This window comes from Crinia signifera, chromosome 1 (genome assembly GCF_055691185.1).
Source record: "Crinia signifera chromosome 1, ASM5569118v1, whole genome shotgun sequence".
NCBI lineage: Eukaryota > Metazoa > Chordata > Amphibia > Anura > Myobatrachidae > Crinia > Crinia signifera.
The window spans coordinates 385,480,399-385,494,019 of NC_139217.1; the positions used below are offsets into that span (position 1 = coordinate 385,480,399).

At 40.4% G+C, this 13,621-nt stretch overlaps 1 protein-coding gene across 1 annotated transcript in view; it reads right to left on the minus strand.

The window, feature by feature from the left end:
• Positions 1-13,621, minus strand: part of CHSY3 (chondroitin sulfate synthase 3) — a 271,470-nt gene that overhangs the window by 235,204 nt on the left and 22,645 nt on the right. The window contains exon 2 of the mRNA XM_083151547.1: positions 6,492-6,775. Within this exon, the coding sequence (XP_083007673.1) occupies positions 6,492-6,775 (284 nt within the window). The remainder of the gene's footprint in view (positions 1-6,491; positions 6,776-13,621) is intronic.

A 13,621-nucleotide genomic window follows, 5' to 3' on the forward strand; every position in this document is an offset into this window, starting at 1 on the left:
GGTTAATTACCGTTTTGTAGCTTTCACAAGGGGTTCAGTGTGAAAGGTACAAAACCGGTAATTAACCAGTAATATACCGTTTACTACATGCAGTGGGAAAGGGGTTAAACCTGCTTTGACCCGTTTAAAGAACCGTTTAAAAAAACGGGTCAAAGCAGGTTTGGCAGTGGGAAAGCAGCATAACAGACGTGTGATTTTGTGTACAGTGACAGAGGTTTGTTTAAAGTGATAGAGGTGTGTGTATGTGTAAAGTGATAGGTGTGCCTGTATCTGTGTGTTTCTGTAAAATAAGTGTGCTTTTATTGAAAGTTTCTAACTAAATTAAAGTATATGGGCCAAATGTACTAGCCGGAGTTCAGTGGCTGTTTGAGATGCCGGCTGAACTCAGAGGTTGTTTTCAAGAGGCAGACATTTACAAGGAAAAAACATGATTGCCTTTTAAAAAAACCTCAGACTTCAGCCGGCATCCCACACAGCACACACAGCCACTGAACTCTGGCTAGTACATTTGGCCACAAGTGTTCTTTTAAGGAAAAGAGGTATGTGGGCAGACAAATGGGCAGACCCTGTGGTGCCTTGGTGGAGTGAGCAACGGCGGGGTCTGTGGCAAGCACTGCGTCCGGGTTGCTTCTGCGCTGTCAAGCAGGAGCTGCTCTGCCGGTCTCTGCAGACAGGCAGCTCCTGCACCTGCCTGTCAGCGCAGAAGCAACCCGGACCCAACGCTCCCCACAGACCCCGTTGTCGCTCGCTCCACCAAGCCAGTGCCTCACCAACCACTAACCTCACCGCACGTCACTGCTCATTACATAGACTAGATGGCCTTTTGGCAGAGTCGACAATCAGCCCCAGGAACAACTTCTTGTCTGACTACTAAATGTAGGATACTAACATTTGCACACATAAAACATCATTTTAATATATGAATTCTAAAACTCTAAGAATACATGTCATACAGGTAACTATCTTTGCATTAGTAACATTACATTTGTTTGCTTTTTTCCATGAAACAATAAATCTTACTAATAATCTTCTCTAGGGCAGTGTTGGGATATGTCTCAGTCTGTGCTGCCTAGTTGGATCTTTATCTCCTGTTCCCAGTTACTGTATAGCAAGGAATCCTGCGATTTACCAGCGCTGTGATGTGTTCAGTCTAATAGAAATATGTACTGTATGAAGCACATTCTACTAAGCTGGATCAAGCATTTACAGAGTATTTTGGAGCTAGCAGTGCATCTAGAGAAAATCCCCCTCCCCACTATAGTGAGCATGATGCAATTCACTGCACACTGTATCATAATTGTCCAGCATGCAATGCTATCATTTGAAGACTTCTACTGTGCCTTGGGCTGTGATGGCACATATCATGTCTGCCCTCATAAACTGCAGTTGCCCCTTGGACATCTCTTGGAGAGTAATACTAAAAAGTAAAAAAATATTTGTCTACATTTTTGTTACATGTCCTAAGTGAATTTTAAAGGAAATATCTATAGTCACACATTTTGGACATATAGGGGGGTATTTAATCTTGGTTCAAGCTGGCCCAACAACCATGACCCTGTCCCGTTCTCGGTCAGCTCGATCGAGAATTCTGGGCCTGGAGGCTGCTAGGAGGCTCTGGGGGTCCTGGGCAGGTGCAAGGGCTTATTTATCCCAATGGCCAGTTCCAAAAGGAAAGGGTGGGTTGTCTCCGCACAGACAGGGGGGTCATGCACACACTCACATACTCATTCCTGCTGAATAAGATCCAGCTCTGGACACTGGATGCAGAAGGTGAGTAATTACACACTAATTGCTTAATTAGTCGGGGGGGAGTTGGGGTGCCAAAAAAATCCCAGTCATTTTACCTAAACCGCCACAGGGTTTTCTTAAATTTCATGTCTGTAATTGAATCTGCCATTAATAGAATGTTCTTTTATAAAAAAAAATACCAGCTACTCCTATTGTAGGCACAAATACAAAAGTCATCATTACCTTGGAAATAAATCAGCAGATGATTAAGCAGATAACGAATGTGTTACATGCAGGCTGGCTTCTCAGCACATAATAATCCCAGCAGAAACTTGCTGACATGTAATCAACTCCTTTATTTATTTTTACCTTGGTGAATTTCTAACTTTTAAATTTGTGCCTATGTGGTATATATTTTTTAACCCTTTATCTATTTGTTTTCTTATAGTTAAGATACTTTTTTACAGAAATTAATGTTTAGTATAGTTACACTTCAGTGGGTTATTGGCAGGTTGCACTTTATCTAAATGTAGCAGATTGATATTGATATGCTTTTTGTGTTAATTGATCTTTTATAATTTACTAAATTATTACACAACATGCTCAGTTATGTGACTTATTTATAACATATAGCACATATGCTTTTTTCTTCTAGAGCTGTTACAGATACAAAGAGAATATATTGATTCACTGGGCTGTTTTTTCAATCATCGCATTCCTCTAATCATAGCCACATATTTTCTATGACCTATGGCTGTGTTCTTTATTGGTGGAACATTGGAACGAGGCATGAATGAGCCCCAGCACTAATCTAGAATACAGCTGGGAAGTGGACATAGAAGAAAAGGAAGCATCTGTGGGAATAGGGGACCACACAATATGATTCTGATCATACACACATATAAAATATTGGGATTGTGTTTACTCTTACTTCACCTTGAAGTGAAGTGCAGAACTACAATTTACTTTAAAGTAATACTACAATAAGTAATGTTATGCATTTTAAAATAATGCAACACAATCCAATATATTTGTTTTATTAGCAAAAATAATGCCCCTAATGCTGTTTTTTTTCTTTTCCAGCAGTGACAGACTATTACTATGGGGAATCACATTTTGACATACAAATAAGATATTTTATTTAAAGCTGCAATCCTATAAAAATGTTGTATGTGTATTTTTTTTTTTTTTACATAAACCGCTGTGGTATGCAATAAGACCTATCTTAGTATTCTCATTCTACTATTAATGATTTAATGTATGATTCTATACAGTGTAATGTGCTTACATGGCAACCACAGACACATGGCACATTATGAAGTGAGCAGAGAGACTTTGGATGCCCATTTGTTTTAAATGTGAAATCCCTAACTCCTTTCCCCCTCTGTCATTGTGTACCCTTCTAAAAAAACAAAACCTGCGAGACGCTCTCTGTATAGCAGTATGACAGATTCTCTATCTGACAGACATACGTGTCTGTTCCCCCAGGTCAGATGCAGAATACACTGAGAATGTTTAGAATTTGTTTACTTGGATACTTAAAGAAAAAAACTATTTACCATGTGGTATGGTTTTTCTGCAAAACTCAAAATGAATTAGCTTTCCCCTGTTGGTGAATCTAGTAATGCTTGGAAATTAAAGAATTTATCAATTAAAATGCAATTTATATGGAAAGCTATGGTAGATGGTATCAGAGTTAAACAAGTGCTGTATTTCAGTTGCTACCCCAGATACCCAAATGGCTTTGCAAGCCCTGCTTGCCCTACCCTTAAGGGAATGTAGCCTACAGCTGCCGTTCATGCTTATACTATGTACTGTTAGGTGATATCCCATACTACAAGACTCCGTTATGCTGGGTACACACTACATGGTATGTGGTTTGATCCGGTACATCAGACTGACAAACTGTATAGGGCACCTCGTCAGTGACATACTCAATCGGCCCAGAATGCACAGGGAGGTATGCTTTAAACATGCTCTTTACATTGGTTGGTGTCTGATCAATAGGTTTTAGTCTATCTTCTGTTACATTTTGTTACTGTCTGATTAAATACAGTACTTGCCAGCCAGGCAATTATGCAATTATGAATCTGCACTCCCACCATGACCTTGGATTGTATTCTGACTTGAAAAAAGCTGTCAGCCCCGAATTCACCCTGAACTGTTCAAGAGGCAGCTGCCTTGGCAAAATATGGCAGATTATAGCATCACAGGAGTATGATATGGTGTAGAGAGATTAAGTGCCAGCCAATCAGCTACTACTGCCATTTTACAGCGTTTCCCAAGGCAAAGCAGGAACTTGCACCATTGTGTGTACCGGCGTCTACAACACCCTGCCAAAGAAACCAGGCCATCAGCTAAGTGCTGATGCACTGTGTCTACTTCCTGGGCTGGTACCCTTGGGCATGCACAAGATCCTGCTATTATCCCAAGATCTCCTGTGCAGCAGCTGCACCAGCCAGGGACAGAGTTGTCCCTGCTGTGGTATATGAGCAATGACACCTGCAGCTGTCAAAATAGAAAGTTGCAGCTGAAGAGTAGCATTTTTAGCACACATAAGGTGCATGGATACAACTTCTTCCCCATATTGGAAGTAAATACATCTAAAGGTGGCCATACATCAGAAAGATATTGTACCCAATCATACAATCTCAATTGATTGTAAGATGGATTGTATGCAGATTGTGTGCACATTGAGTGTCCAAAAACCATCAAGGACTGCCAGGGAGTTGAAGGGAAATTGGACACAATCATGAGCGCAATCGATCTTAAGATCGATCTTTCTGATGTATGGCCACCTTAAAGCTCTGAACATTAGGAACTGATTGGTTGGTTGGTAGTTTTTTCCTCTCTACTTTATCATTCTCCAAATCGTAATACATAGACACCATAATCTATAGCTTTATCCACATCAAACCCAAACATAAGATAGTATATCATTAAAATAGTATGTAATGAGAGGCTGAACTTTGTTTTTAATAAAATAATTTGGAATCCATAGTTTGTACCAAAACATTACATCCATTAAATAAAATGAAAAATGAATATTAGATGAGTATATTTATTACAAAAATTAACTATTTATTAAACATAGTATATATACATATTAAGTCAGAAAATCACAATTTGTTGAGAACATTCTTCTACAAAACGCTGCAAGCGGTTTTAAAATTTAAATGAGATCATAAGTGGCTATTAAATGTCTGTCAATAGTAGCAACCACCATAAGTTTCTAAGGCTGCTGCTAGGCAGTCAGATATACATGTTGCTAGTTGCTGCAGCCTACTGCCTAGGCTTTACATTGTACACATTAGAGGAGAGGGGTCCGTAGGAACCCTCCCCAGCAGTGGCTGCTGCACATGCATGTTTGCCCCCAAGGAATTCTTGGGAACCACTACCGCAGACACCACATGCCACCGTTTCCGGGTTTTTCGGTGATAATTTCACGTTTTACACATTAAAGGGGATGTGCTCCTGTTGTAATCCATGTTCCTGCATGTGTATAAAAGTGCATTTGAGCAAAATTCGATTCTCATTGGCAAGACCAGTAATCAGAAATTACAATTATTGGATCTAAAACTGACAATTGATAAATGTGTCCCTTAATGTGACATGTGTTAACATTCACAAATCTGTTTTGTTCATTCTTGAAGGACAAAAGCTGTGACTAAAATCCATTTTTGAGTTCAGAGAATATTGTTATTAGTGCTTTTGTACTCTCCATTCAAAAGATTACAGCATCAGGGCAAATAAATAAAATTACATTTGGATGTACACATCTTTTGCAGCTATTCAATTGCATCAGATTATGATTTGATTTGAAATAAATAATTATCAGATTAACCAATCTTATTACACAAATGTAGCTGTGTATGTCTAAAGAATTCTCTATCCAATCAACGCAGATTGTTGTTTAATGTTTATAATTCTTAAACATATATTTGGCTGTAGAAAGAAAGCCTTAATGCAGCTAATCAATTTTGAACAGGTCTATAGCTCTTAAAAGTATTTGCAAATTCTAAAATACTAGTAGACTGTCAAGAGGTGTCAAAGTGAGTGATGTACATTTTATACACATGATATTATTATAAAACACATCTAGAAAATTATTTTTTTTATGGAAAACAAGTGGAGGCTCCAGCACAGTTCAAAATTAAAACAGGGGAGGCCCAGCAACTTCCACCAACTGCCATTGCAAACTGAGGGGCAGATTTATTCATCTCGGCCAATCAGCTCCTTCCTGTAATTTTTCAAACCAAGCCTGTAACTTCACAGGTAGGAGCTGATTGGCTGGTGATAAAAACAAGACACTTTATCACTTCACCGAGCTTCATAAATCTTCCCCTGACTCACTTTATCACTTCACCGAGCTTAATAAATCTTCCCCGGACTCACTGGCAGTGGGTGTGGCTCACTTATTTGAATTTTAGAGCCATCACTGGTTATTACTAATGTTATAAAAGTACTAAAGACCACAATTAAGCATTAATTCGTCAAGGCATCACTCAGCAAGAAACACCCCTGATACACTAGTTCTTCCCATCAGAAGATTAAATCAATTGCCCCATCTGCTGACACGTAAAGTACATGGAGTGGCAGGCAAATTATGAATAAAGTGCACTTCTATAAATGATGTTTGTAGAATGTCAAACTAGTCATTACTTAGCATCTACCTAACCTTACATGATATTCATTCAAGATATATAAGTCACGACACACATTATTTATTACCACAAATATGTCTCTTCATTAGAGAGTCTTACCTCATAGGACCAGACACACTGAGTTCCACCAAACCGCCGCACACATCTGCCAACTTCCACATCCTCATGTGTAGTATACATCTCACGTAGACATTCACCAATGTGTGGCACCATTCTTCTCAACACCTCCCGGCTAAAGATCATTCCTGGGCCTCCCATGCAGAAATTTTCTCCAGGCTCAAGTCCCAGTTTTCCAAGCTCTTCTATATTCCCCAGTCCCGTCTGCCCCAAGTAGAGGGGTTTGCTGCTGTTCAGCGACCTTAGGAATCCCTCAAGTTTTTCACCTGTTGAATGACAATGATAAAACTTCTTAAAACAATGTAATATTTTGCCTTTATTTTTTACATATTTCACTTTATTCACAGAGGATGACAAACTTGCATGTACTGAGCAGAAACATGAATTATTAAATCTTATTTATTATCCATTTCTTTTCTCAAACAATACATGTGCTGTATGTACAGTGTTTATAGTTTATTTCTAGTCTCAATCAATGTGCACAACCCAGTACAAACCCTACAGCAGTCAGTGGCGGAACTTATCGCGCCGCTATGATACTTCCTGCTTCGCCTCAATAGCGAGGCGAAGCAGGAAGGGACATCGACAAGATGTATTAACATCTTGTCTGCCGAAGCGGGGGAGCGTTAACTCCCCCCTCCGGCGATGTCCCTTTCTGGAGATAGCGCATCAGTTAATACTGATGCGCTATCTCCTGTCCCCCGGCCGGCCGCACTGGGCATGCGCGGGATCTCGCTGTTCATTTTGATAGCGCCCCTGTCCATTACCGCATCCCGGCCGCTTCATACATGGGGGAGAAGCGGTATCAGTGCACATAATGTTGTGCGCTGATACCCCTTCTCCCCCATAAAGACACATCATACATCTGCCCCACTGTGCGCTGATACCCCTTCTCCCCCATAACGACACATCATACATCTGCCCCACTGTGCGCTGATACCCCTTCTCCCCCATAACGACACATCATACATCTGCCCCACTGTGCGCTGATACCCCTTCTCCCCCATAACGACACATCATACATCTGCCCCACTGTGAGAAACTGCACAATTAGTACAAACATAGGTGCCGCCAGGGCCACAAGAGCATGAGTGGGCATAGATTGTGTGATCTGGGCCATGGCTACACCCTGTCTGAACTCCTCTGCTGTCTGTGCTATTGTAACTGTTGGAAAGCGCCTTACTTTTGTCTTGTGTCTAGCTTAGTCTTACTATCAACCTGATGATCCAGCATGTTCTACTTACATCCCCTACAGAAACCAGGTCCTGTCAAACAAGCACATGTGGGTCTCCCATTGCAGATTATGTAAAATAATAAATAACATTCTATACTCTGCTAGGGAGCAAAAAGACAAAGGGCGGGATGTATCAAGCTTCAAAAAGTGAAAAATGGAGAGTGATAAACCACCAGCCAATCAGCTCATGCCTGTCATGTTACAGGCTGGGTTTGAAAAATGACAGCTGTGAGCTGATTGGCTGGTTGTTTATCACTCTCCATTTATCACTTTTTGAAGCTTGATACATCTGGCCCCTACTGTATATCTGGCAAAACAGCAATTTTCACTAGAGATAGTGGGGGAAATTTTCTGAGATGGGAGATCTATTTCACATGGGATGTTGCTGTGGGCAACCAATCAGATCCTGTCTATTATCTTCAGGGTGCTAAAATAATAAGTAGATTCTGATTGGTTGCCGATAGCAACATCCCATGTGAAATAGAACTCCAAACTTAAATAATGTAAGTAAATGTCCCCAAGTAATTTTAGGTACTCATAAAAGACTCAGGGTGGATGTTCTAAGCCTTGGAGAATTATAAAGAATCAACCAAGTAGCTCCTGTCATTTTTCAACCATAGCTTGTAACATGGCAGTTAGGAGCTGATGGCTGGTACTTCTCAACTTTATCACTCTCTAAGCTTAGTACATATGTCCCACAAACTCTAGCAATTCCTGTAGTGCCACAAGGAGGATTTAGGGGTAACTCTTGGATTTAGGGCTATCACGTAGCCTTACAATAGACAATTATATGGCCCAAAATGGGTTGTCATGTCATGTTAGTAACCTAACACCCCCTTCTAGTACCTAATCCTAGCCCCCATATCCCGCTATCTAAACCTAAGCAGCCGAATCCTAACACCTCCTTCTAAGTGCCTAACTCTAAATACCCCCCAAAGCCAGACCCTATGTACTTAGCAAGTGCCTAAACCTAACCCTTCCCCACATTGAAGTGATGATTATTATCCAAAATGAATAATAAATGATAAATAATTTAGAGTATCAAAAGAATGGGAGAGAAGGACGGTGGAAGAGGTAGACATGTAAGGGATTGGAAGAGTACACATATGCAATCCATTCGGTGGTGGGGATTGTAGAGCAAAAGGGGGAAATCAATAAAACAATTAAAGGCAGGCATAACACACAAACAGAGGCTCTGTCAACAATAGACTATGCACCTATCACTATTTCATAAATGCTTACTATGTGTAAAAAGAATATGATAGACAAACAAGGCCTTTCATTTTTGTAAAATAGCAATCCTAATGCATTAAACAAGGAACTATTTATTGTATTTGACACAATATGGGGGAAATCTGGGCTTTACATTTAAATACCACATGAAATACACACAAATATATTTTATTTGTTCAAAAAACATGAAACAAAGTTTGTGTACTATCGCAGACTCTGAATTTAAATGCCAAGCAATCATTTTCCTGCACATATTTAGTGCCAGTTACATATCATGTCCTCAGTAGTGCTGTTACAGTTGTCCCCAGTAGTGCCAATTACATATCATGTCCCCAGTAGTGCTGGTACAGATGTCCCCAGTAGTGCCAGTTACATATCATGTCCCCAGTAGTGCTGGTACAGATGTCCCCAGTAGTGCCAGTTACATATCATGTCCTCAGTAGTGCCAGTTACATATCATGTCCTCAGTAGTGCTGGTACAGATGTCCCCAGTAGTGCCAGTTACATATCATGTCCTCAGTAGTGCCAGTTACATATCATGTCCTCAGTAGTGCTGGTACAGATGTCCCCAGTAGTGCCAGTTACATATCATGTCCCCAGTAGTGCTGGTACAGATGTCCCCAGTAGTGCCAGTTACATATCATGTCCTCAGTAGTGCCAGTTACATATCATGTCCTCAGTAGTGCTGGTACAGATGTCCCCAGTAGTGCCAGTTACATATCATGTCCTCAGTAGTGCTGTTACAGATGTCCCCAGTAGTGCCAGTTACATATCATGTCCTCAGTAGTGCTGTTACAGATGTCCCCAGTAGTGCCAGTTACATATCATGTCCTCCTATAGTGCTGTTACAGATGTCCCCAGTAGTGCCAGTTACATATCATGTCCTCCTATAGTGCTGTTACAGATGTCCCCAGTAGTGCCAGTTACATATCATGTCCCCAGTAGTGCTGGTACAGATGTCCCCAGTAGTGCCAGTTACATATCATGTCCTCAGTAGTGCCAGTTACATATCATGTCCTCAGTAGTGCTGGTACAGATGTCCCCAGTAGTGCCAGTTACATATCATGTCCTCAGTAGTGCTGTTACAGATGTCCCCAGTAGTGCCAGTTACATATCATGTCCTCAGTAGTGCTGTTACAGATGTCCCCAGTAGTGCCAGTTACATATCATGTCCTCCTATAGTGCTGTTACAGATGTCCCCAGTAGTGCCAGTTACATATCATGTCCTCCTATAGTGCTGTTACAGATGTCCCCAGTAGTGCCAGTTATATATCATTCCCTCAGTAGTGCTGTTACAGATGTCCCCAGTAGTGCCAGTTACATATCATGTCCTCCTATAGTGCTGTTACAGATGTCCCCAGTAGTGCCAGTTACATATCATGTCCTCCTATAGTGCTGTTACAGATGTCCCCAGTAGTGCCAGTTATATATCATTCCCTCAGTAGTGCTGTTACAGATGTACAGATGTCCCCAGTAAGATTTTAGCAAATAAAAAAAAACATATATTTTTTTCACTTTCTGGAATGTATGGTTTTCGGAATAATTCGGATAACGGATATTCGGATAAGGGATACTCAACCTGTATTGTCTGATCAGTCCTGGTGATCCCCTGCAATAGCTACTGGGGGGGGGGGGGGGTCATATACATTGAAAATTAGGACTAGCCTCTTTTAAAAATGTATTCCCTCATGGTTGCATGTGTCATAATGGGGTGATGTATGGAAAACATGTTTTATGTGGAGCATGGCAACATTGGGCATTATAGTATTCACCAATATAAGTATTAAGCGGACTCATAATTTGAAAGAGAGAACCCCAAAACCCCCAAATCTAAAATGGTTTCCCCCCAACTTTTGTAAGCCAGATCTGGAGAGATCACTCTGTCGGTTTTTTCCTTTCATTGCACCAGATGGAATGAAACAGCAGCTGCTGACTTATTTTAGTTTTATATGCACCATTTCTTTCATTACAAGGGGCCTTATTAAGATTCTTAAGTAAACAGATACCAGTGGTGGCACAATTTCTGCTACCAGGGTTCCTTGTCACTGAGTGATTCCCAGTTACACACTGTGCTGCACAGGAGATTACATCACTGAGCAATACACATTAAAGAAAATGTTTAATGAAATAAGCTGTCATCACCCCTTGTTTTATAACTCATAATATATTTCAGATTTCCTACAAGTCTTCAATCTGTTCTAGGCATTTACAGTATCTTCCTTCTTTTGAAACCTGTTGCATACATGTATTTAAAGAAAAAAAAAATAGTAATTAAAAGACAAAGACAACCTATGTAAAATACAGTTTGTAATTGATCATTTTATTTATTAAATGTAAAAAATGATCCAACTGTGTGACAAAATAATTGCCCCCATAGTTACTCATTCGACCAAACTTAAGCTCATGCCAGTCACCCAAAGGCAAAATAGAAGGACATGCAAGTCTTTGTCAAATGCACCGTAGATGAGCTTAGACCACACATTGTGATCCGCTTCCACATCCCCCATTGCGCTCTCCTACCCCCATTGTTATAACTGTTTCCCTCATGCCTCACTGCCCACCCCTTTCCACCCCAATAACTCACTGTCCTCCCATACCACATGCCTCATTATACACCCCTTTCTACATGCCTCACTGTGCTCCTCTCCCCCCTCCCCACTTGCCTCATGCCCACAAGCCTCACTGTACTCCCCTTCCCACTTCAGTCTGTACCACAGCTGGCGCCAGAGGCCAATGCTCCCATTGCCTCTGGAAATTATGCCACTGTTAGACTCACTTACATTTTAAGATTCCATGCAGATTCCATCAGTGAAAAATATGATGTTATTAAAACATGTCAGTCTGGAAGTGTTACAATTGAGAAAAATTGGAATCCACATAAGAAGCCAGTTGGAAATCTCAGAAGCTTCAGTTAATGTCAGCATTAATAATTCCACCATAACAAATAGACTAATCAGAAATGCTGTCCCTGGGTGAGGTGCAAGGCAAAAACCACTGATTAAGAATATAGAGGCTCATCTCACATTTGCCAAAAACACTTTGATGATAGCCTCCAGGCCATATTAACATATAGGCAGGGCTATTTTTCAGCAGGCTCCAGCAGGAACTGAGGCCCTTATTCTAGTTCACTCTTTCTGACAAAATCCTTCTTAGATGGACAAAACCATGTGCACTGCAGGTGGGGCAGGTGTTACTTGTGCAGAGATAATTAGATTTGGGTGGGGTTTTACTTCAAAGTAAGATCTACAGTATATTGCAGTGTATAAATAAAGCAGCCAGTATTTACCCTGCACAGACACAAAATGACTTACCCAAATCTAATTCTCTCTGCACATTTTAAATCTTCCCCCCCCTGCAGTGCACATGGTTTTGTCCATCTAAGAAAGGTTTTGTCAGAAAGAGCGAACTAGAATAAGGACCTCAGTTCCTCAGTTCCTGCTGGAGCCTGCTGAAAAATAGCCCTGCATATAGGTCACATTGCATCTGGTGATGGTGTGGGTGTGTCTTTCCATAATTGACAGGATAATGAATTCTGCTCTCTACCAGAAAATTCTGAGGTAAAATGACTGGTCATCAGTTTGTGATCCAAAGACAAAGCATAACTGGGTTATGCAGCAAGATAAAAATCCAAAGCACTAGGGCAAGTACACCTGCAAATCAATCAAAACAAATGTAGGATTTTGGAGTGAACTCAGAAAGCAAAGCCCTGACGTGAATCCATTTGAGATGCTGTGGTAGGGCTGGTTGACACAACCAGTTATTAAGTTTATGGGGACAATTCATTTTCCCATTGACAATGGTGGCTCCAGTGCAGCTAAGTCCAAAATACAAATAGGAGAGCCCCGCCAACTGCCATTCCAAACTGACTCACTGGCAGTTGGTGTGGCTCCCCTATTTGAATGTTTGACTGTGCTACACTAGATGTTGAATAACTTTTTTCCTTTTTACCTTCAAGAAATAAAATTGTCACTAAAAAGCTGTATCTTGTGTTTACGTAGGTTGTCATTGTCCTATATCCAATACTGTTTGAAAATCTAAAACAATTAAATGTGACAAATAAGCAAAAAAGAATAAACCAAAGGGGGGCAAAAACTTTCTCTGTAGAACAAAAAGGTAAATACAGCACTAACTGGAATAAGTGACGACAAAGAATCCTGCAAGATGTAAATCTTATCATCCTCAGCAACACGAACAACATTCACAGGAGGATTTCCAACATGGTTTCTGTGATATGTTTAGCACATTATGTCTGATCGCCTAATGCATATTTCTCTTTGAATTATATTTTACAGGTTTTGCAGCCTAAGGCTAGTTCACACTTCTGATTGGGAAGTTGTGTCATTCAGCACTTACCCGTGGAAAAGGAAAAATATATAAATGTATATCTTGGCTTAACCCCCTTTACTGCTTTTGGGCAAACAAGTATTTGATATGCAAAGGAGTACAGCCACTGCTTGTAGTATGATAAAATAAAAAAAATACTAGACAAGAATAAATATCCATTCTGTTTTGAGCAAGAAACTACTTATGATTGAAATACTGTAAAAAAAAAGTAGTAGGAGGATATACTGAACATTGTATGCCGTTCATAATACAGTGTTAAAAAAATGAGGTACGGTATAACACTACCTGTATTCACAAATTA